Here is a 23333-nt window from a genome sequence, read left to right as displayed (position 1 = left end):
AGTTGAGAAAAAAAATTAGGTTTTTTTAGTTTATGGACAGAATCTTGTTACTTATCTCAGGTTAGTCCCAAACTCACAGCTACCTACTCATCTGGGATTGCAACGATTCAACCAGTACCCACCCATGTTTGGCAAAAAAGACTAGTTAAATATTTATGCATACTTATTCTAATAAAACTTGGTACAGAGAAAAAAAAATTGATAAAACATTGTTGGGGTTGGGGATTTGGCTCAGTGGTAGAGCGCTTGCCTAGGAAGCGCAAGGCCCTGGGTTCGGTCCCCAGCTCCGAAAAAAAGAACCAAAAAAAAAAAGAACCAAAAAAAAAAAAAAAAAAAAAAAACAACAACAACAAAAACATTGTTAATTATTTTAGCTAGGTACACCATGGTTTGTCATGTTATCCTTATGTGTGAAAAATAAAACCTATCAAATAGTACAAAAATCTCTGAAAGACTAGCTAAATGCAATTAAAGGGCCAGTCTTCAATTGAAGACATGACGCACTACATTACTTAATTTGAGTTTGTTTTCTTTTTTCCTTGAGACAGGATTTCTCTGAACAGTACTAGCCATCCTGGACCTTGCTCTGCAGACCAATTGGGCCTGGGACTCGAGATCTGCCTGCCTCTGCCTTCTGAGTGCTGGGATCAAAGGTGTGAACCAGCATCCAGCACACGTATTAAAAACCATTCCCTCAGCTCAACTGGACAGAGCAGGCCTAACACCTGCTCACCTCTGACTTCCCAATCGAGTCCCAGGACAGTGCAGACACTCACCCTTCCCGGACAGGCAGTAGACAGTCTGTGAAGTGCCTGTGCCAGATGGACCCTGGGGTTGTTCACCGTCTGACCCACAGGGTCATACTCCTTTTTACCAGCAAACGCCAGCTGTGAGAAGGCAGTCTGGTACCCTGGGGTGTCTTCTATGTCAATGAAGTGCTCTTCGTCAGGGATGCTGTCATCTTCAGGTAACTCAAACAGGCCAATGAGAGACTGTAACAACGGAGTCCTGGATGGGAAGGCACAGACAAAACCAAAGCAAATTACTTTTAAGGGCCAACAATGGAGGCTTATACCTGAAATCTCAGATCTCATGAAGTTGAGACATGAAGACTGCTGTGGGTTCCAGACCAGCTGATGCTACTCAGTGACAATCTGTCTCAAAATACAATGTCTAGGGTTCTGCATTACTGAACAAAATGCCTGCCATGCAAGGTTTCCTAGAATCCATAATCCTAGAATCAGCAAGTTCCAGGTTCAGTGAGATCAAGCCTCAAAAAAGTAAAGTGCGACTGAGGAAGACTTGTGACAATGAGCCCACCCGCCCACACATGTCACATGCCAAAACACATGTGAACACAAACATGTATGCATACAAAAAGACAAAGCCCTAAGAGACATTCTGTGACAGGGGGCACACCTGCCATCACAGGAGGTAAGTCTGTATCAGGTCAGGCTCTCAGAGGGAATGGATGGATGGAAGGATGAAGGATACGTAAATCCTCCCCTTCAAATCAAGAGTAAAGACAGTGCAGTGTGGGTGCATGTCTGCAATCCCAGTACTGGGAGGCAGAGGCAGGCACAGGTCATGTCTAGCCTGTACTACATAGCAAGTTACAGGACAGTCACAACTGTAGAGAAACAAAACAAGGGCTGGAGAGATGGCTCAGCGGTTAAGAGCACCGACTGCTCTTCCAGAGGTCCTGAGTTCAATTCCCAGTAACCACATGGTGGCTCACAACCATCTGTAATGGGATCCCATGCCCTCTTCTGGTGTGTGTGAAGACAGCTACAGTGTGCTCACATAAATAAATAAAACCTTAGAAAAGAAAAACAAAGCAAATTCAGCACCAAAGCTCGCTCCACCCCGAGCCCTCTGGAGGCCATAGTAGGAGGTCTGCTCTGAGCTGAGGCCCAGATGGAAATCCGCCAACGAACCCAGAAAGGCCTACAAGCCATGCTGGGATCTGTCAGATGCCAGTGGAGAAGCCGAGATCAGAAGACAGCTAGTTGTCCCCCAATCCGTCGCCACCCTCCAGGAGTAAGCTAGTCAATGGTGCAGACACAGGAAGGAAGACCTTCCCCTTCTCATAGCAGGAATACTCACCACAGCTTGGTGTACTCAGTGTCCATCATTGCTGGACACTCTGTGAGTAATTTGGTTATGCCAACTGCACAGATTTTCTTCTCCACATTTCCAGATACCTTTTGAATCTCTGGAATAATGATTTTTTCCAAAACCATTCCAAACATTCTATTAATAAAAGCAAAACAAAAATACTTACTACAAGCATTACACTTAGTAAGATAGACATAATTTCTACTCCGTGATTCTGTATGAATGGTACTAAAGAGTAAGAGTACACGGTCTCTGACTGACTGCTATGGCTTCTTCTGATTAAACAGTGCTGTGTTACTACAACACCTTCCCTTAAGCTGAATCTTTGCAGCTTTTTTAGGGCAGGTGAGGAGAAAAATTATTTATGTAAAATGTTGCTCAAAAAAATTTTAAATTAAAAAAGTTTTTCAAAGTTGCTCAAGAAATTAAGAACATAGCTAAGGGACTGGAGAGATGGCTCAGTGGTTAAGAGCACCGACTGCTCTTCCAGAGGTCCTGAGTTCAAATCCCAGCAGCCATATGGTAGCTCACAACTGTGTAACGCCAAGATTTGACACCTTCACACTCAAGCATAAATATAGGCAAAACACCAATGCACACGAAATAAAATAAAGAAAAAGACAGAGCTAAGATGCCAAAGCCAGAGCATCTACCACTGTCAAGGCCCAGTGTCAGTCTGGACCAGGAGCGCCATCTTTCTTTGCTTAAATACCACTAAATACATACATGCTAATGGTGCATTTCATCAGTCCTTGAATCAGTCAATAGCTCTTTTCGAGTAACTCCTCACATTCTACATGATGAAAACCCTTATTCCTGACGGGGCCAAAAGTAGTGCCCTTCACAGAGTGCACTTTGCTCACTGTGAGGAGGGCGCTGACTGGCAGCACATGGGCTTCAGAGAGCCCACATTCCCCTACTATCAGAGATTGTATTTTCTCAGACTACTTTGCAAGATGACTGATTTTAAAGTCAATCTGCAATAGCTGGGAGGGTTTCCCACAAAAATTCCCATAACCCTGGCCTCTACTTTCCGTTACTCTTCCACTGCCCCAAGGGTCACACTACTAAACACATCCTTTGCACAAAGTCAGAACCAAGTTTCACCAACTGCAAGGCTGTCACTGCTGCCAGGCTGTGGTCCTCACAGAAGGCATCCTTTCTCAGTGTTTGTACAGACACTGAGCTGAGTGGAGAATGCCAGAAGACAGAGACTTTGAAAAGGTGGGCATCAGCTTTTCTATGTCCAAGAACACTTCTAAAGCCACCATAAACTATTCCTAGACCAGAACAAAAATGCCACCACTAACATACATACTGGTTTATACTAAAGAGGTCAAACGACACTCTTCTTATAAACAAAGCCACAACTTACTTTGGCTGTATGCCATCAAATATTTCTTGTAATGCCAGTGCCCCATACTTAATGCAATATAAGTTAATAAACACCAAGAAACCTGTGGAGAGAACACAAGAGCATCAGTACTGACTTCACCGAAGTGGCAATTCTCCTCCTGTCGGCCTGGGAATCTGTTTCAGCCTGGAAAGCGCAGAGCCAGTTCAGCACCTGCCTTCCAAGACCCCCCACAGAGAGGCACCCATGTTTGTGTCACAGAGTTTTATTTGAAATCCCCAACTCATGCCTTTCCACATACAATGCTGTTCTCCCTAAACCTAACAAACCAGACTTTGGAACTTAACACAGTTCAAACTAGGTTAGTCTTTGGGATACAAATTTTTTTCCGGTATTTGATATGCAACATTTATGACTGATAAGAGTTCTGCCCACAGCCAGTCTTAAAATCTGTGTCCCAACCCTTTCCAAATGATGTGCTTACTCTTGATAAACTTGGTGGTCTTGGAGTTTTGCAGTCTCTGGAACAGTAGGATGAAGATCTGCTTCCTGTACTGGTCAACTGACTCACTAAAGAATCGAAGAGAAGCACAGGTATCAGCTCAGTCCGTTATGAGCATGTAACAGAATCTGCGTCAGTGCACAGAGGGTTAATGGGACTCACGGAGGCATGTGCTCTATTATACTGTTGAGAAGATAGAAACCTTGGTGATCGTTTGCCTTGGATGCAATCAACTTCTGGAAGACACCCAGTAATCCAGGCTGCAACAAAGCAGATCAAATAGTGAGCACTCAGAGGAGGCAGGGACCGAGGTGCGGCTCACCAGGCTGGGGAGTGGCTACCACTGAACCAGTGAAGGCAGTGGAGTGGTGACTGAGAATCAGGAAGCATAGGCTACAAAGAACCAAATGTGACTTTGAACTTTCATTTCCTCTGCCTTCATCCCTTAAAGCTGTGATTACATCTGTGTGAAACCGTACCCAGCTTCTTCTCGTTGTTATTTCTGGACTGTAAAAGGACAGGGGCGACAGTCTCTTGTTGGGCGTTGCCCTGTGCTGTTTGATTCTGGTGTTAATTCTGCTTCCTCAAGAGGGGCTGCCCTGGACTAGGATCACATCCACTACTCAGGTGATTTTAGGTGAACCTTCTTTTAAATGCTAGAGTCTGTGATTGGGCAGTGGAAGGGAAAGGGGAGGGAGAGAGAAAAAAAATGGAGGAGGGGGAGGAGGGAGGAGGAAGGAGGAAGAGAGATAGAAGATGGAGCAGAGTGCTTGCCTAGCAAGCTCAAGGCCCTGGGTTCGGTCCCCAGCTCCGAAAAAAAAAAAAAAAAAAAAAAGATGGAGCAGAACCACGAGGCTCGGAGAAGTAGAAGGGATCTCGTGGCTGGGGACAGTGGGGTGGCGGGGACAGTGGGGTAGCGGGGACAGTGGGGTAGCGGGGACAGTGGGGTGGCGGGGACAGTGGGGTAGCAGGGACAGTGGGGTGGTGGTGAATCTGCCCAGTCTGAGTGCAGCTTTTAAATACTGTACCTGACGCTAAGTGTCTAAAATCAACCTGTTGCCCTGTAGATATAATCCCCAAATAGCAGCTGACACCAATGAAGTATTCGTTACCATTCTTGTTAACCACACCGTATTTCATAGAACCTAGCTATTTTAAGGAAAAAAATCAAAACCTGCTACCCCCTTATATTTCCAAAGAACTTGGAATTTAAGTTATTTAAGAGTAAGCGGACTCACAATTTTGTCAGCTGCAGCAGTCGCTATTGTACTGGAGCCCCGCTCTAAGAATGCCTGGAGCAGCCTCACCAGAGCAGGGATATTTCCTGCCCTTTCCCAGAGTACCGGCTGAAGGAGGTGGGGAAACAAGGCCATATAGGAAGATGGGATATCATTTTTATGTGTTTCCAGAAGTAAAGACATCACTTGAAAGACGTATGGGATGAACTCTGTTAAAAAAAATTAAAAGAATTGTGAGTGGCAGCCACGCAGGGCTCTGGCACAAAGGACAGTGTTTTAGGACCACCCCATAGCATCACTACTGAAGGACAGGTCAGGCTTCTACTGACCTACCTTGCACATCATTTTGTAAGATCTCAGTGAACACGAGGAAGAGAGCCTCCTCAAAGTTCACAACAGCAGCAGGGTTAGCTTTGCAGGTTATTCTTATAGACAAACATATTGCTTCAAACATGTAGTGATTGAAATGAGGTTTGCTGGGATTCTGAAATAATAAAAACAATAAAAGACCATCTCAATAATCAAGTGACTACTATTTATCACCCAGAGCAGAACTCAGCTAACCCTCCTAACAACAGGTAAAATACATGCCAGCGCCTGTTAAAGTCTTAGCATTAAAGCAGGCATGGTGGAAGACACCTTTAATCCTAGTACTAGACATCTCTCTCTGAGCTCCAGGCCAACCCCATCTATATAGCTGTCCCAGGTGAGCCAGGACTACATAATGAGACCCTGTCTTTGTTCTGGAACTGTATCCGTAGACCAGGTTGGCCATGAACTCACATATATCCTCCTGCTTCTGCCTCTAGAGTGCTGGGATTAAAGATTCGTACCACCACACCAATTATGAGACCTTGTCTTAACAAAATTAAATTAAATGAAATAGTGGGAGGGCTGAAGCCATGGTTCAGTAAATAAAACACTGGCTGATCCCACAGAGGGTCTGGTTTAGATTCTCAGCATTCATGTGGTGGCCCATAACCCTCTCTATACACCAGTTCTGGGGGATCTGACACCTTTTGACCTTAGTGGGCATCAGGCATGCATGCAGTACAGACACACAAACAGGCAAATACAGACACATTGAAAAAAAAAAAAGTAAATCAGCATTAAGAAAAAAATCATAAACCCATGCTTGTTTTGGGAATGGTAGGTAATGCATGATGGAACTCAGGGCATCCCACATTCTGGGAAAAATGCTTGGTTACTTAAGTAATTTTTTTATTTTTAAGATTTATTTATTTTATGTATATAAAAAGGCATCAGATCCCAATACAGATGGTTGTGAGCCACCATGTGGTTGCCGGGATTTGAACTCAGGACCTCTGGAAGGGCAGTCAGTGCTCTCAGTCACTGAGCCATCTCTCCAGCCCCACTTAGACTCTTTACAGTTCACTGTGGATCACAAGCTGCAGCTCCAGATCTACGAGCTGTTTCAAATCCAGAGGGTGTGTGTGTGTGTGTGTGTGTGTGTGTGTGTGTGTGTGTGTGTATGTGTGTGTGTGAGAGAGAGAGAGAGAGAGAGAGAGAGAGAGAGAGAGAGAGAGAGAGAGAGAGATACAATCCTGTTTTGCTTCCCTTCCATTCCCCAAGCCCCGAGTTAGTTCTGGACTATGATCCTGGATGGAAAATAATTGGTCTATTGTTAAACTCCCTCTAATGCTTTAATGTTTTTTTTTTTTTTTAAGGATTTATTTATTATATATAAGTACACTGTAGCTGTCTTCAGACACACCAGAAGAGGGCATCAGATCTCATTACAGATGGTTGTGAGCCACCATGTGGTTGCTGGGATTTGAACTCAGGACCTCTGGAAGAGCAGTCGGTGCTCTTAACCACTGAGCCATCTCTCCAGCCCCATGCTTTAACGTTTTTAAGAGGAAGGCTCTCACTACACAGTTCTAGCTGGCCTGAAACTTATGACCCACCTACCTGTCTCTGCCTGCTGAGGGCAGCATTAAAGGTATGCACTGGGCACACATTGGCCCAGTTTACTATGTCTTATGAATTCAAGTAATTTTCACAGCATAATTAAGATCATGCATCTATAAAGATATTCTTACCAGGTGTGGTTACACATGCCTTTAATCCCAGCACCACGAAAGGTAGGTTGGCAATCTCTGAGTTTGAGGCTAGCCTAATGTATAGACCAAGATCTCAAGGAACCCCCCCCCCCAAAAAAAAACAAAACCAAACCAACAAAAAACATCCAAAATGGTCACTCTTAAACTCTTTTATAAATTTGGTAACCAAGTTTGCATGATTAAGTACAATTATTGGTGGATGGACTTTACTATCATTGTTATTATTTTTTATGACAGGCTTTCTCTTTGTGTGTAGCCAAGAACATTACACAATAGAAATAAAAACAAGGAGGAACTGACATAAGTGTCATTTTCTAACCATTAGTACAGATACTATCTTACTCCACTTAAAATAAATGCAGGGTCATGTGCTTTTTTTGTTCAGTGTCATCTATCCATTTTGCTATGAGGACGTGGGTTGTCCTACTTGGTTCTGAGTGCACTGACGGGTGGTACACTTCCAGCCTCTATGCATCCAACGTGAGGTCAGAAGAACGCACAGACACTCTACAACACTTGGTCTGGTGCCATAGGGCGCAGGGCCCAAACACTTCACAGGAAGTTAAAAACAATCCCATGGGCTGGTGAGGTAAAGGGCCTTGCTGACAAGCCTCACATTCTGAGTGTAATCCCTGGAACCAATATGGTATAAGGAGAGAATTCTTGCAAAGTGCTCTCTCACCCTCTCATCTCCACACACAGCACGGCACTTCTGTGCCGCCGCCCCCCACCCCTCCACCATAAACGTTTTCTTGACTGGCTGTTACCTTACTAACAGCCAGCAGCTTCTGTGTGAGCTGAGTGATCAGGGTAGGGATGTAGGGGATGATGGCTTCTTGCAGGAGGGAGAAACTTCTCATGATGGCTGTAAAATATAAAAACAGCACAAACAGTTTAGTCAATCATTGAAATTAAAGTGACTGGAGGGAAGGCCACCAATTCATCAAATAAAAATCCAAGATGCTATTCCCTGTATACCTCATACCTTTAAAAACGTCTCCCTTCCTTTTATATCAGGCTTAGGTGGAGAATACTAAAGCACTTCTACAAGGCCCAAAGCTTAATGTCTTTAAAAAGGGACAATGAAACATTACTAGACAAGTAAAGGAGCAGGCAGAGGAGGGAGAACAGAGGGGTAGCCATGACAGAGAAGCAGAACATTCAGAGAACAGATCTACTATCTTCTTTTAATTAGAAACCACTGGCAGAACTGTTATCCACAGTCTAAAAGAAACAGATTCAGCTCACAGGATACTAAAAGGAAAAATCAGCTGCTGATCTTGTTAAACACATTAACAGGCTAACCATAGGAAGCCAGAGTCCATACTGTAAAAACTTTACATAGCAACAGGCAGGTACCTAATAGCACAGGGCACAGGAGAGGCGTACACAGGCAAGCTAAATACATGCTCATTAGTACGTCTGTAGGTTCATTTCCAGAGTCAGGGTTAGCTACAAAGCCCCACTACCACATACTTGGCCTAAGCAGTAGAAACCTCATTTCTCTGGCCTCTGAAATGTCCCAATGTATTTCCCCTATCAGAAGAAAGACTCGTATAGACCCAGCCTGAGGTAAGGCACTAAGGGCATGTGACAATATTTACTGAAAAGGTAATAACACCATGCACATGGGGCACAGTAACAGAGACCACACATCACTTTGCTACCCTCATGGCGTTGAAGCCCACGAATATACACCCTGATTTAAAGTCACATATACACACACCCCAAAATCCTTATGGGAGCTGAGGATCAGGGAGTTCCTTTGGAAAGCACGTATCATGATTTTGAAAGCAATGGAGACCTCTGAGATGGGGCAGTGAGAGATTGTTCCAGAAGTTAAAGCTGGCACCAAGCACCCCAGGGCAGCACACGGAGGTCACAGTGCTCCAGCATTCCTAGGAGTTCCGTGCTGCTGGCCCATGTTTTACCACACACAGCAGAGCACAGTCAGCAGACACTATTTCATGAGCTAATTTGAAATAACTCTGAAAATAACTCTAGGAAAAAATTAAATTTTGCTACAGGTCTAAAGTACAACTTAAAAAAATGCTAGTTAACAAAATAACTTTTATTTTACTTAAAAAAAAAAAAAAGGCAGAAACTTTTCTATTTAACAGACAGTACCTGGTTCTTGAAGTATGGAACCTGATGTATACTAGAGAGTGTTACCTTGTGATCTGAGGTTAGATAGTTATGGTCTGCACACCAGGGAAACGGCCTACCTTTCATAATATATTCATTTTCTGAAGAGCCAGGAAGTGTGAGAGCTTTGAAAAGGTTTGTTAGCAGAATCCCAACAAACGGTGCGATTTCTGCAGCTGTAAAACTATAGATGAGAAAACAGCTTTCAGTCACTGCCAACTCTCAGCCTTTCACCGTGGAGTGCCCTGGGCAAATACTACATCACACTTCTTGGCATAAACTGAGCCATCTCTCACCACGGACAATGGTGGGCATCTCCAAGAAATAACTGCTTACATGTGCTCATGTTAAGTTCCTAATTAGACACAACGGGTCAAGCGTAACTGAACAGATAAACACACCAGGTGAACTCAGTGTCCTCTTAATCCAGTCTTCTTGGATCCTATCTACAACCACAGAGAACAGCACCCACAACCAGGAGGGTTTCAGCCACCTTCTTCTTGGAGGCACAGCACATGATCTCTGCACTCACGCCTGGGCCTGAAGACCTCCCAGGATGGCCTCTCATCCTGAGGGGCCGCTGAGAGCGTCTGTGCTCAAGGGTGGGTGAGGAACAGAGCCTGAGACTGTGTTCCATGTCTTACCTAGCACTTGGTTTCAAGAATTAACACGGAAAAAAGGTCTGAATGAACTGGAACACTGACAAACTGAATTAACGGTCTGAGAGTCATGCAGAGCCCACGTCTGCATCTCATCCCACATCAGACCACAAGAGCCACTGCAGAGACAAGCTGCCACAGTCTAATGAAGTCCAATGACCTTTGCTTTACTCTCAATAAACACTCAAGTCTGTCTCCATGTCCCCTCTCTCCTTTGGCTGCGAGAAGACTCCAAATAAAACCAGCAGGCTCGTCATTATCTGAGGCCCCTGACATGCGTGTTTTCATTAACCTCACGCTTGTTCCTTTACTCTGCTCTAATTCATTATCAGAATGAGTCTATTCTGTGAGTTGCTTTACATCCTTTTTGAAAGAGAAATGAATAAAAATCACACATAAGATTTTCTAAGTACTAATGACATTATGAGAACATCCAGCGACATCTGAGACCAGTAAGGTATACCCTCTGCCGTAAGCTAAAAGTACAGGAAAGACTCAGAAACCGAATACTCACAGAGTGGCGTTGTTCGGCCCCCTCATGGTGAACAGTCTCTCGAGAGCGTGTGCGGCGTAAGTATGAACAACAATGCTTTCAGCCCCCAGGTGACTGATTAAGAGAGGGATGGAGACTAAAAGGTGCTCTTTTGGTACCTGAAAAACATTAACACATCTTCTAAACCCAATGCTACTTTTTAGCAAAAGAAATGGAAAAACACTGCATTGACATTTAAAAAACGGGAGCACAGCCCACTCATCTGCTGTGCTATAAAAGGTTATACTGTTGAGAAAGTGCAATCTGAATGGATGGATTCCCACTCACTTTTTTTTCTTTTTTTTCAGAGCTGGGGACCGAACCCAGGACCTTTAGCAAGCGCTCTACCACTGAGCTAAATCCCCAACCCCTTCCCACTCACTTTTAAAGAGTATTTATTCTATGCGTGTGAGGTGTGCTGTGTGCATTCAGGGGCCTGCAGTCAGATTCCCTGGAATGGAGTTAAACAGTTAGGAGGTCCTTCTCTAGCCATTACCCCATTGGTTTTCCCCTTCAGTTCTTTTCTGAACTCCTATCATAATGAAAGCAGAATCTAAAAATAAGTAAGCACATGAAAATATTGAAAAACAGCTTTCAACAATTTTAAGAACCATACTATATTTTTGTTTTTTAGAAAATTATTTTTAAATTGGATATTTAAGAACCATACTTTAAAGTAATTCAGTTATTTTACATATGGTAATTAAAATTGTGTGTGTGTGTGTGTAAGAACACGTGGAGGTGAGAGAACAACTTGCAGCAGGAGGCACTGTTCTTCTTCTATGTGGATTTTCAAAACTCAAGTTTAGTAACCCGCCTTGGCCACAGTTGCCTTTGCCAGCTGAGTTATTTTGTTGCTCAGCACTGGAGTATCTAACTAGATAACCTGCCAAGGGTATAAATGCCCACAATAGGGACTGGCTCAGAAGTTCAGAATACTAACTGCTCTTCTAGGGGACCCAGGTCTAATTTCCAGCACTCACACGGTAGCTCACAACCATCTGTAGCACCAGTACCAGGGAATCCGATGCCCTCTTCTGACAGCCAAGGGCACCAGGCACACATATAGGTCTACATGTACGTGTAGGCAAAATACTCATACACGTAACATAAATCCTTATATTTCCATGTTAGGATAAATTAAGGAAGTATAATAGTACATCACAAAAGTTACATAAAAGGTGAGTACAATATTGCGTAGTTTTAATTCCTGGAAGGAATATCTGAAATTTAAGGCTGACCTGGTCTCAGAGTGAGTCCCAAGCAAGTCTAGGCAAACTGTAGGACAGACACCACAAACCCTAGATCAAGGGAAAAATAGCCCACAGTGAATGTATTTCCTTTCCAGTTCTCCCTGAGAAAAAGCCTAGAACCAGCAACACTTCATTGGCAATACCCCTGGAGCCACTGGGCGGACTTTTCTAGGTTTCTATTTTCCTTTGAGACAGCACATCCTTACGTGGCCTTGGCTGGTATGGGCCTTGCTTATGGAGGCCATCCTGTTTTTGCCTCTCAGACTCCTGAGTCCTGGAATTACATATGTGGGCAGGCATACCTGGCTTCAGACAGTAGTCTTTAGATTTCCACCTTTCAGAAAGGCTACCCAGGTCTAGGCAGGAAATGTACAAGATGAGTCTAGAACATCTGGCCATTTGAGGAAACCTCGCAATGACTTTACAATATACATCAAGAAGATATAGAACCTACATGTAAGATGCCTGTTAGCCAAAAATAGGCAGCTGAAACATCCTAAAGCCCAAATGACTAAGATAACCTACAAGAATGTTTTCTATAGGGGTTGGGGATTTAGCTCAGTGGTAGAGCGCTTGCCTAGCAAGCACAAAGCCCTGGGTTTGGTCCCCAGCTCCGAAAAAAAAAAAAAAAAAGAATGTTTTCTATAGAGACTGATAATTATATTATCTACTGATGACATTGTAGTAATGTTAAAATACAGGTAAAATCACGTAGTGTATATTTTAGAAGTAAACCCAAGAATATGCAGAACATTAAAATGTTATAAAAAGTTGATGATGGCAGCTTTCCTACTGATCACATGCTATTTCTAAAAGTGGACAGCTGCCATTGTGTTTCAATAATAACACAAATAATAATAATATAAAACATAAATCAAGCCTCCAGCTCCAAAAGGATGAAAACACAGATGGTTTCTGGGTAAAGATGCTCGCAGCCATGCCTGACACTCACTCCATCCACCTGTCTTCTGACCTCTGTACTTGTGCTGTGGCCCATTTATCCCAAATACACTTATTAGTTCAAACTAGACTAGAGGTTCAAAACACTACCATGAGGATGTGCTCAGTCAGAAGCAAAATGTGCAACACTGAGCTCTAAGTCAATTGTCCTAACAATAAGGCAAGGAGAGTGCACTCCGATCAAAGTAAAGATGCAATGTTCACCAGACAGGTCAGAGTCTGGGTCAGTCTTTAATACAACAATGTAAGAACACAAGATACGGGGTTGGGGATTTAGCTCAGTGGTAGAGCGCTTGCCTAGCAACCGCAAGGCCCTGGGTTTGGTCCCCAGCTCCGGGAAAAAAAAACAAAAACAAAAAAAAGAACACAAGATACTGAGTGGACTACATGGATCGACACATCAGGATGCTTCCTTAGCATGTGTGAGTCCATGGGTTCAGTTCTCAGGACAAGGGAAAGACAAGATAATTAAGGGAAATTAAGCATCATCTTTTTTGGACTAGATGCAGATGTCCAATATTGACTAGATGTAGATGTCCGATACTGACTACAGTCGATTAAAGAGGCTGCTACATGAAACAGACAAAGGTGGGGAGGGGCACTACTTACTTGATTCCTAAAAATCATAATATATTTGATGCCATCAGCTTTAAGCACGGGAAACTCATTCACTGTTAAAGAAAAGAAATAGAACACAATTACTGAAGATCTGAAGATCACTCCCAAATCAGACATCGGAGCTTGAACAAGCTATTCCTGGTTAAGCGACCAGAGTTGGCTGATGCACGAATGCCAATGTCCCAACAATAAGCTCTCTGAACTCAATTCACTCAGTGATGATAAAATACCAGTCAGCTAACACTAATTACAAAGCCAGCGAGTGACAGCCATGTAGAAGCTCATTAGAATATTCCTGACCCTCATGTGGAATCAAAGGCACAGGCTACAAAATTGTTACAAGTATTATCTCAATTTATATCAGCACACTCACAAACATAGAAAACTTTCCTTACCAATCACACATCCCCTGAATCTAAACTTGATTTTTTACTTGTTTTTGCAAATAGAATCTGATCTATTCCTGTCTGGCCTTGAACTTATCCTGTGGCTTTTAGAAGTCTCTAGACTACTATTCCTGTTGCATCTTTAAAAAGCTGAGATTATAGGCATCTCCTACATTTGTGATAACTTTTATTTTTATTAATAAATTAATTACTTGCTTCTTTGGGACAAAGTCTCACTATGTAGCTGTAGCTGTCTAAAGCAGACTGAGCTCAGACATCTGCCTGCATCTATCTGCCTCATGGGTGTTGGAATTCAAAGTGTATGTCACCATGACTGGCTAAAACTTGTTTTGCTTACTTTTATGTGTGCTGGAATTAAAAGTATTCCCCACTATACCTGACCTGGAACTTTTAATGTTTTTCACATAGGAAGGAGAATAAAGTAAGAGTCTAATTCCTAACCATACGCCAGGGCAACAAAGCTGACTTACGGTTCTGTCTCCTTACTCCTAGTTTCTTGTAACTAAAAATGTATTCTTGGCCAGGCAGTGGTGGCACATAGTTCTAATTCTAGTACTAAAGAGGTAGAGGCAGGCCGATCTCTGTGAGTTCGAGGCTAGGTTGGTCTACAGAGCAAGTTCAAGGACAGGCAGGAAACCTTGTTTGGAAAAGCCAAAAAGAAACAAACAAAAATATACTCTTCATCAGGTTAGCTTTACAGACGGAAGCTGGGGACCCATGTCATTATTTTACATCACTACTACAAAAGGGAAGGCATAAACAACATGTTAAGTTACAGAAAAGAAACAAATTCACAAAACTCACCATTATTTGATTTTAAATCTGGAAGTATGTGATTCACAAAAAATTCAGTTAGGTTTACAAGTTCATTGGCTTGTGTGATTCCATGCTGAAAGGAAATACATAACAGTAAAAAACATAGCATCAGAAATTTAAGCAGTTTTAGAAAACTACTTCAAAGCTGAGAACAACACTGCATTATATGAGTCCTTTTCTTGTTTTATGAGTATGCATGTTTGCCTTCATGTACGTCAGGTGCTGAGGAAGCCAGAAGGGGTTATCTAGTCCCATGCAAGTTACAAATGGCTGGGAACCAGCATGTAGATGCTGGGATTTGAAGCCAGATCCTCTAGAAGAATAGCCAGAGTTCTTAACCACTAGGCCGTCTTTCCATCCTGTTTCCCCATTTTCTCTTTGATCCAGTATGTCACCATGGAGCCCTGGCTAGTCTGCAGTTCACAATCCTCCAGCCTCTTGAGTGCCGGAATTCTCTCTCCAGCCCAGAGACAATACACAAGCTCGTACATGTAAGTCTTTTTTTTTTTTTTTTTAAAGATTATTTATTATATATAAGTACACTGTTGCTGTCTTCAGACACACCAGAAGAGGGCATCGGATCTCTTTACAAATGGTTGTGAGCCACCATGTGGTTGCTGGGAATTGAACTCAGGACCTCTGGAAGAGCAGTCAGGTGCTCTTAACCACTGAGCCATCTCTCCAGCCTGTACATGTAAGTCCTAAGGCGATAAATGCTCCTAAACAAAGTAGCTTAGTTAATGTCCTCTACAGAGTCTCCGCATGAATCGAGAGGCAAGGGAGCACTGGGTTCATCTACATGAAGCACTGGGAAAGAATATATGAAGAAATACAGAACAGCAGAAATACATAGTTTGAGTCCTGTGACTGCCAATGTGTTTCAAAAACAAAACCACAAGAAAAGCTGTACCTTCTGTGTTTGGGCTTTTGATGCCAAAGACGTGACAAGGTAAATAGCCGCATCTTTGTGTTTCCAGTTGACAGATGGATTTTTTGCATATTCCTGGAGCATGGAATTAACATAACCAGAGAAGATTCCTGTCACAGGACCTTCAAAAAATTTGCATAATCCTCGTACAAGATCACAAGCAGCCCTGCGTCTAGTATCAATATCTATAAAACCGAAAGAAGATGTATCTTGGGAAAAAGAAATAACCAGTCCAGAAACTATCAGCAACACAACAAAAAGAACCAATTTTTTTCCCCTTTAAGAAATGCAAAATGAAAATGAGGCTAAAATGATCACAGTATCATAAATCCTACAAAGAGCATTTTAGAAAGACAGAAGTTTACCACTTGTCTGGTTTTGTTTTTAATAGGGACTGAACCCAAGTCATCAAAGTAAGGATTGATACATATGAGCTCTATCCCCGTGTCTGAGAACTGAGGTCTCTGAGATAGGACACCGTACAGTACAGCTGAGGATGATATTCAACTTCACTGTGTATGGTGTGCACACATGTTATGTTCTGGGCATGCACAGGTATCTGAGGCCAGAAGTCAATGTGAGCATCTTCCTCAAACCCTTTATACTCTAATAAGTGAGTGTAAGAGAGGAGGAGGGGATGAGAGTGGGGTGTGACTGACCGACAACGGAGTAGGGTTAAAGCAGGAAAACATTGCTTTGAAAAGCTGAAACTACACTCTAGGACATGTTTCACATTTATTAGAAAGAAAAAAAGCTTTATTGGCTTGCTAGGTGACCACTAACTGAGAACCCAAATACACACCAGAGCCTTCCAAGTCCCTCCTTATGTACTCTTCAGAGTTATCTTCAAAGGCCTCTTCATCAGCAGCTACAGAGAAAGGTGGTGATTAACACAGCTCTGGAGAACACCAGCGACCACATCTACACCTAAGCAGGCAGACTGCTTTGTTCTCTTCCTGAGACTGCAGCTGTCATCACAGCAGAAAGTCAGCATTGGGCAAATGGCCGTTGAGGTAGGAGTGCGCCTCCCCCAGCACTCAGAGGTCTAGGCGTGGTTCTGGGCCGTCCTCTATTAAACATGACCCAGCTCGGCTCCCTATATTTGATAAACCATTTTGATGATAGAAATAAGTAGGGCAGACATCAGAATGAGAGATATGTCCTTCAAATGTGGCTTAAAAACTCACAGGTAAAACGAATGCCACATGAGATTGTCCTTAGGAGCCCGCTCTGTGCAGCTGCCATCTGAGAAGCTGCGCAGGTGCTGGACAACACGACCCCCACCTGCCTAGTGAGGAGGTGGAAACATGGGCTTCCACTAAAGCAGACAATCAGGGTCACCCTTCAAGCCAACTATTTAAAAACACTTTCCTTACCTTAACGAAACATTAAAAATACTTACAATACTAAAATTAAACAACTATGAATTTGAGACCTTCTCAATATTTTTATTAAAAAAAACAAACAAAACAAAACCCCACCACACACACAAACACACACACACACAACCAACGCACAGTCATGTCACAGATGTCACATTTTCTACCTTTGTTTAGAAACCAGGTAATAAATAGAGAGGCCACAGTTTTATTTGGTAGTGTAAAAAAACTAAATCTTGGGGGTTGGGGATTTAGCTCAGTGGTAGAGCGCTTGCCTAGCAAGTGCAAGGCCCTGGGTTCGGTCCCCAGCTCCGAAAACAAAACAAAACAAAACAAAACAAAAAAAACCCTAAATCTTATAATCAAAAGACGTCATCTTATTAACTTGATGTTAAGCACCTTTAAAGCTAGAGGAGGGGTGCAGAGCTAAGCTGGGGTCTTCTGACCATCTCTGCAGCTTGCCCACTTTAAAGAACAACTTGTACACCCCTGAAAACCCTTCCCATTTGCCATAATTACCTCTAAATTCCATGTTAGGCACAATAACTTTTTCACAGATACTTGTCAGGGTGTTCTGGTCCTCAAACAGATTCTTATAATGTGGTCTTTCGCAAACTGAAGCCAGAAACTGAATTGCATTACTTACCAACTGAAACAAAACACAAAAATAAGAACATAGTTAAAAGCAACGCTAATTTATTTCTTGTATGAAATAAACAGGTAAAGAATATGATGTCTCTACCATCATCTTACCAAATCATATTTAACCTCTTGACCTGTGGTAACTAGCAAATTCCAGATGGCAGTGACAAAACGAGGGAGGTAGCGCTGAAACTCTTCATCGTACTTTTGTGCATAGAGAGCAGCATTGTCACAGATCTGAGACTTTAAAAGCTCCAGTAAGCCTGCTTCCTCTTCGTCCTCACATGAGAGAAAAGGCAAACTCAAACAGGCATACACCACCAATCTGACCCAAAAGAATTCTTACTGAAGGAAACAGACTGACGATATTTTAAATACTCACATCAGTTTGTAGGAGTTTATTATCCAATGTCAAGAGGGTATGAAAATTGTTCATCCAAGTTTCCATATTATCTTCAAAGAACTCAGGGAGATCCTGAAAAATAACCACGGACTTGAGATTTTTCACTGAAATGAATAATTACTTTAACCAATTTCCCAACTATACCAAACGTTTGCCCAAGCCTGTAGGCTCATCAAGCCCAGACTTTAGTGTTAAGTTTGCTGTCTGTGCTGCAGTCACACGCCCCTGCAAACCACGCCTGCCACTGTGCCTTGCTGCCTCAGTCTATACCGTTCATCTCTTAAGGGCCCAGTGAGGATGCAGGAAGCTCTTGTTCACAAGGCTCACCAAATACAGCATATCCCTCTTCTCTGCCCTTCCCAACACTTCGCTTCCTGTACTGTCAGATGGCCACCAACCCAGACTGGAGCTTCCTACCCAGATCCTGATTGTATAGCACACACAGCACTATCTTCTGAAGCACCTAGTTGTGACAACTCAAGCTTATTTTTCCAATTAACAATTTTACAAAGTATATAATAAAAATAATCCATGTTACAAAAGGTGTAACAAAAAAGTAACAAAAACCCAGCAGTATTCAGTTAAGAAACCACTGCTACCTGGTTCAACACATACATGGGGTCTATTGTTTGGGGAAATCTGCCTCCTTCTTTACTTAATAAAAATGTGATTTTCTTTGGGGAATGTTTACCACATAACTGCAAAAACTATCATGTCCTGAGAATAAAAACAGGAACTGACTACATAAAATCCAAAGGCCAAATCTGTTTTCTTCTCTTTTGGTGTATTAACATTTATCAATTAATACAACTTTCCTTTGTCCTGAAACTCTGAATCAAGAACAGGACAAATGGCATGTGAGCACACAGAGAAGAAGAAAGAAAAACTTAAGTGAAAAAGTGAAGAGCTACTTAAAGGTTAAGAGCACAGACTGCGCTTAGACGGGCCAGAGCTTGGTTCCCACCACTCATGTCCTAAAAACCTGCAACTCAAGTTCTAGGGAATCCAAAGTCCTTTTCTGACCTCTCGTGTGCATACACACACATAACACATCCTCACACTGCACAAATTACACACACACACACACACACACACACACACACACACACACACACACACACACACAAATACATACATATATTTATACATATTTTTTCTCAAAGAGCATAAAAACTGGAAATGCTATCTTGGTAAAAGACACTTCTTGCTGTGACACACAGGCCAGTGTTCCTCTGAAATGCCACCGTTCTCATTCCTGTCTGAGCCCTTCCCTTCTCTCACAAGTGTACAACAAGACAGCTCAGTGGTCAACGGCACTTACTTCCTTTCAAGTACCTAAGTCTGGTCCCTAGCACCCACACAGACGCTTACTTCTTGTAACTTTGCCCACTTCTGGCCCCCCCATGAAAACATATGGCATCCATACACTCAGACACATAGATATACTTTTAAATGTTTACATTACTTATTAATGTTTGTCTCTGTGTGCAAGTCCTCATACGCGTGTTATCTAGGAGTTGACTTAATCCTTCCACTATGTGTAACCTGGGGTCAAATCCAAGGAGCACTTTCACATGTTGAGCTATCTTACTGGCCTCAGAAACCCAATTCTGTAATACTGTCAGTACGATTTGGGGAGGCGAGGAAGAAATGGCTAAGTAATTTTTGGCTCACAGAACCACAAAGCAGCTCACAGTTGCTTATAACTCCAGTTCTGATGTCAAGCCATCTCTCCAACATCCAATTTTAAAAATTATAAGGTCTTCTTTTTGTTCATGTACATAAATGCATAGTTTCTTAGGATTATCTGAGAAGTGTATTCAAAGTAGTTTTTATTGTAGACCCAAAAAAGAGAAAAGACTCTGACAGCGGTGAAAAGCAGCAGCTTTACTGGATGCACTAGAACGCAGCCTTTCCCTAGCTCCACCATCCTGAGGAACTACTAAATTACAGTTCTGTGAGTATGTGCCTAGAGGAAAAAGTCCCTACAAAACAAACCATACAAAAAGATTGACTTCCCTTCAGAGTCGGTGCTGGGGAAAGCAGACTTGACAGGTAGACTGTGTATGTAAAGAGGAAGACTCAAGGCAAGAGACCAAATGAAGCTTACCTGAAAGTTTAAACTGTAGAACAATTTTGAGATCAAGATCAAGGAAGAAAAAAGAATCCTCAGGGCAGAAGCGTCATTTGCATGGGTACTGCACAGTTCAATGGTAGCCTTGGGAAGAAAGTCAGAACATGGTTTTAGAGTGTCATAAAGCCAGCTTTGTACTCTGCTGAGACTACTCATATTTCTTCTCCAAATGAGGCCTTTAAACAGCAGCATATATTCACTTAGTAATTCTGACAAATAAGGGTATGTATTTTAATCTGTCTATAATACCTCGTAAAGAATCCATGTTTTTAACAGACATCTTTTCATCACCTATGTGCACACATATAAATAATAAAACGTTGAACTCTCATTAAAAAATTCCTCTACTGCCACTGGGCATGCCTCTAATCCCAGCACTAGTGAGGCAGAGAAGGGAGTTTGGTCTACAGAGCAAGTTCCTGGACAGCCAGGGGTACATGAAGAAACTACCTCAAAGACAAAAGAATGGAAAGAAGAGAGGAGAGGAGAGGAGAGGGTGAAAAAAAAAGTAAAAAAGAAAAACAATCCCCTACCATTTAGTTAGGTCATTATCCTAGCTGCCTCAATGGTTTATCTACACAAGGCTCTATCTACAAGCTTCTAATTTTGGGTCTGAGAGTCTACAGAAGCAGGTACAAGGCAGCACAGGAATGGGTCTGGGAGCCAGAGGTCTGGAAAGAACCTGGACTCTACTACTGCAGTAGTGAGTCACGGCTGGGTGTGCTCAGGCAAGTATGTGTCCCAGGCACAAGCACGAGGACTCCAAAGTTCAAAGAAAGATGAGCTCTACAGGAAGACCAAATCACACACACAGACTTGAGTAGGGTGGGGCTGGAGCGACAATGACATACAGGAAGGCAAGGCTTTCATCTTCGGCAACACGTAAACTTGTTGGGGGTAATGCACGCATGTAACCAGCTACTTGGGAGATGAAGACAGGATCATCACAAGTTCAGGGCCGTCACTGGTTACAGAGTAAGTTCAGGGCTAGCTAGCCTGGACTCTATGAGACTATCTTAAAATAAACAAAAGCTAGGTGTAGCATGCCCCACATGAATACACACAGTGCATGTTGATCCCTGACGGGCAATTATGGCTTGCACACCTTTAGTCCTAGCACTCAGGAGGCAGAGGCAGGCAGATCTCTGAGTTCAAGGCTAGCCTGGTCTACAGAGTGAATTTCAGGACTGCCAAGGCTCCACACAGAAACTGTCTCAACAACAACAAAAAAACAAAAACCAAAAAACCCCCAAAATAACAAAAAGCTACAAAGAGAACAAACTTTCTGTACTTTGTACATTCCTACTATGTGAGCAAATAGGTTTTCCTAAACTCGAGGTTTGGTCTGTTGCTATGTATCGTGATGGTAAATTTTGTACCTGAAAGTCTGGGCCTACGCAGTGAATTCTCATTTACCAGCTTCTGTTGTGCAAACCTTGCTCCTTAATTTAAAACTACTGGCTGAATAAAGATGCCTGCAGCCTATAGATGGGCAGAAGGGAGGTAGGCAGGGTCTCGCTTCTAAGTGGGGTGGAGTAAGGGAGCAGAGAAAGGTAGAGAGAAGATGTCACAGGTATGTGAATCATGAGGACCAGCCAACTGGAGCAGGAGGGGCCTAGGCCAAACATGGCAGACTCCCGCAGGGTTACTGATGAGGCAGGGGTTACTATAGCTTAGAGGGTGATGTGCACCCAGCTCTAATGCTGTTAAGGTTTATTATAAATGTAAGGGTTTGTCTGCCTTATCTGGGAAATGAATGATCAAAGGTAGAGCAGACACCAATAAATATTAATTTTTACACCAATAACGAGCTGTCACACTCAAGTAAAGTAGGAGCACTTCTAACATAATATTCAGGATAGTGTTTTCATTCCAGTCACTGTAATCCAGATAAAGCTGTTCTCTTCTCCAGTCTCACCACAGGAACCAAACTGGCCAAGAACCCGCTCATATGCTCTAGATATGACCTCAAATTTCCAATCCTCCTGCCTCTGATTCCCATAAATTGGGACCACAGACATGTGAACTGTGCCAGTCCCAAAAACTTTTAATTAACACTATCAGGAAATAAAAATCTTTCCCCATTGAACCTTGGAGAACTGATGACATTAAGTTTGAAAACTGTTGTTCTAACCATCAACCCTCGTGTAAGCTCTGTCTGAACACTGAGCACTGCACAGCTCTCTGTAAGAAGGAAAGGAAGCCTTCTGTCTTCACAGGGAGAGACGATGTCAGTGCCTATTTCACTAACTGCATTTGTGTCATCTTGCTCATTAAATAGGGGAAGTTAATTTTTTCAACTTTATATGATTTTTTTTTCTTTTTTCTTTTTTTCGGAGCTGGGGACCGAACTCAGGGCCGTGCGCTTGCTAGGCAAGCGCTCTACCACTGAGCTAAATCCCCAACCCCTATATGATTCTTATAAACACCAAGAATATTCTAAAGTAGCCTGTACACTTTAAAAGTATATAATTAATTAAAACCTACATATGTCAATCTCTCTTTAGAGAGACCCACCCACCCACCCACTTATTCACTCACTCACGTGGGTAAAGTGATAGGACACTTGAGGTTTGTTTTAAATATTCCTTTAAGAATAATGAAGCAGCAGGGGTTGGGGATTTAGCTCAGTGGTAGAGCACTTGCCTAGCAAGCGCAAGGCCCTGGGTTCGGTCCCCAGCTCCGAAAAAAAAGAAAAAAAAAAAAGAATAATGAAGCAGACTAAAATATCAGAAACTAAAGAGCTGTTCAACCAGGAGACTCACTCCTCAGCTTGTCTCAAAGAAATGCTACACTATCAAATAAGTTTAAAAAAAAAATCAAAATTTATACATGCATTTAAGCAATGTAAAATAGTAGGTGACTTTCAAGACACACCATACCTTAAATAAATTAGTCAAAGGCAGAGCAAAGGCATCCAAGACAAGTTTAATCTCAGTCCACAGCTCATTTGACTTAAACTCATGCCGGTATCTGGAATGGAGAAGCAGAAGTTTAGCTCTGGTTGTTACTCAAGGACAGATGGCTAGGACAGCAAGTGTTGGCCGAATGGCTGCCCATGTCACTCAGAGATGTGCATCCTCAAGAGTAAGAAGTGACACAGCAGACATATACACCAATGCAAAAGAAAAAGTAGACAGAAAGAATAAACTTCTGCATCA

General features: G+C 42.6%; 1 protein-coding gene across 4 annotated transcripts in view; it reads right to left on the bottom strand.

Moving 5' to 3' along the window:
- The window catches only part of Cse1l (chromosome segregation 1 like), a 37639-nt gene that overhangs the window by 1074 nt on the left and 13232 nt on the right, over positions 1 to 23333 (bottom strand). For 2 of the 4 annotated variants that reach the window (XM_087653476.1, NM_001108607.1), the window contains 19 exon segments: positions 23055 to 23145; positions 20149 to 20256; positions 18018 to 18110; positions 17747 to 17914; positions 17513 to 17642; positions 16417 to 16482; positions 15597 to 15799; positions 14675 to 14759; positions 13455 to 13516; positions 10615 to 10751; positions 9522 to 9625; positions 8064 to 8161; positions 5546 to 5696; positions 5213 to 5421; positions 4137 to 4234; positions 3957 to 4042; positions 3494 to 3575; positions 2107 to 2253; positions 777 to 1008 (listed from right to left, as the gene is read on the bottom strand). In XM_087653476.1, coding sequence (XP_087509602.1) covers positions 777 to 1008; positions 2107 to 2253; positions 3494 to 3575; positions 3957 to 4042; positions 4137 to 4234; positions 5213 to 5421; positions 5546 to 5696; positions 8064 to 8161; positions 9522 to 9625; positions 10615 to 10751; positions 13455 to 13516; positions 14675 to 14759; positions 15597 to 15799; positions 16417 to 16482; positions 17513 to 17642; positions 17747 to 17914; positions 18018 to 18110; positions 20149 to 20256; positions 23055 to 23145 — 2350 coding nt within the window. 4 annotated transcript variants of the gene reach the window in all.

This window comes from Rattus norvegicus, chromosome 3, assembly GCF_021556685.1.
Source record: "Rattus norvegicus strain SHRSP/BbbUtx chromosome 3, alternate assembly SHRSP_T2T, whole genome shotgun sequence".
Lineage (NCBI taxonomy): Eukaryota > Metazoa > Chordata > Mammalia > Rodentia > Muridae > Rattus > Rattus norvegicus.
Note: the sequence above shows the minus strand (reverse complement) of the source record. Positions and strands in the feature narration are given on the sequence as shown.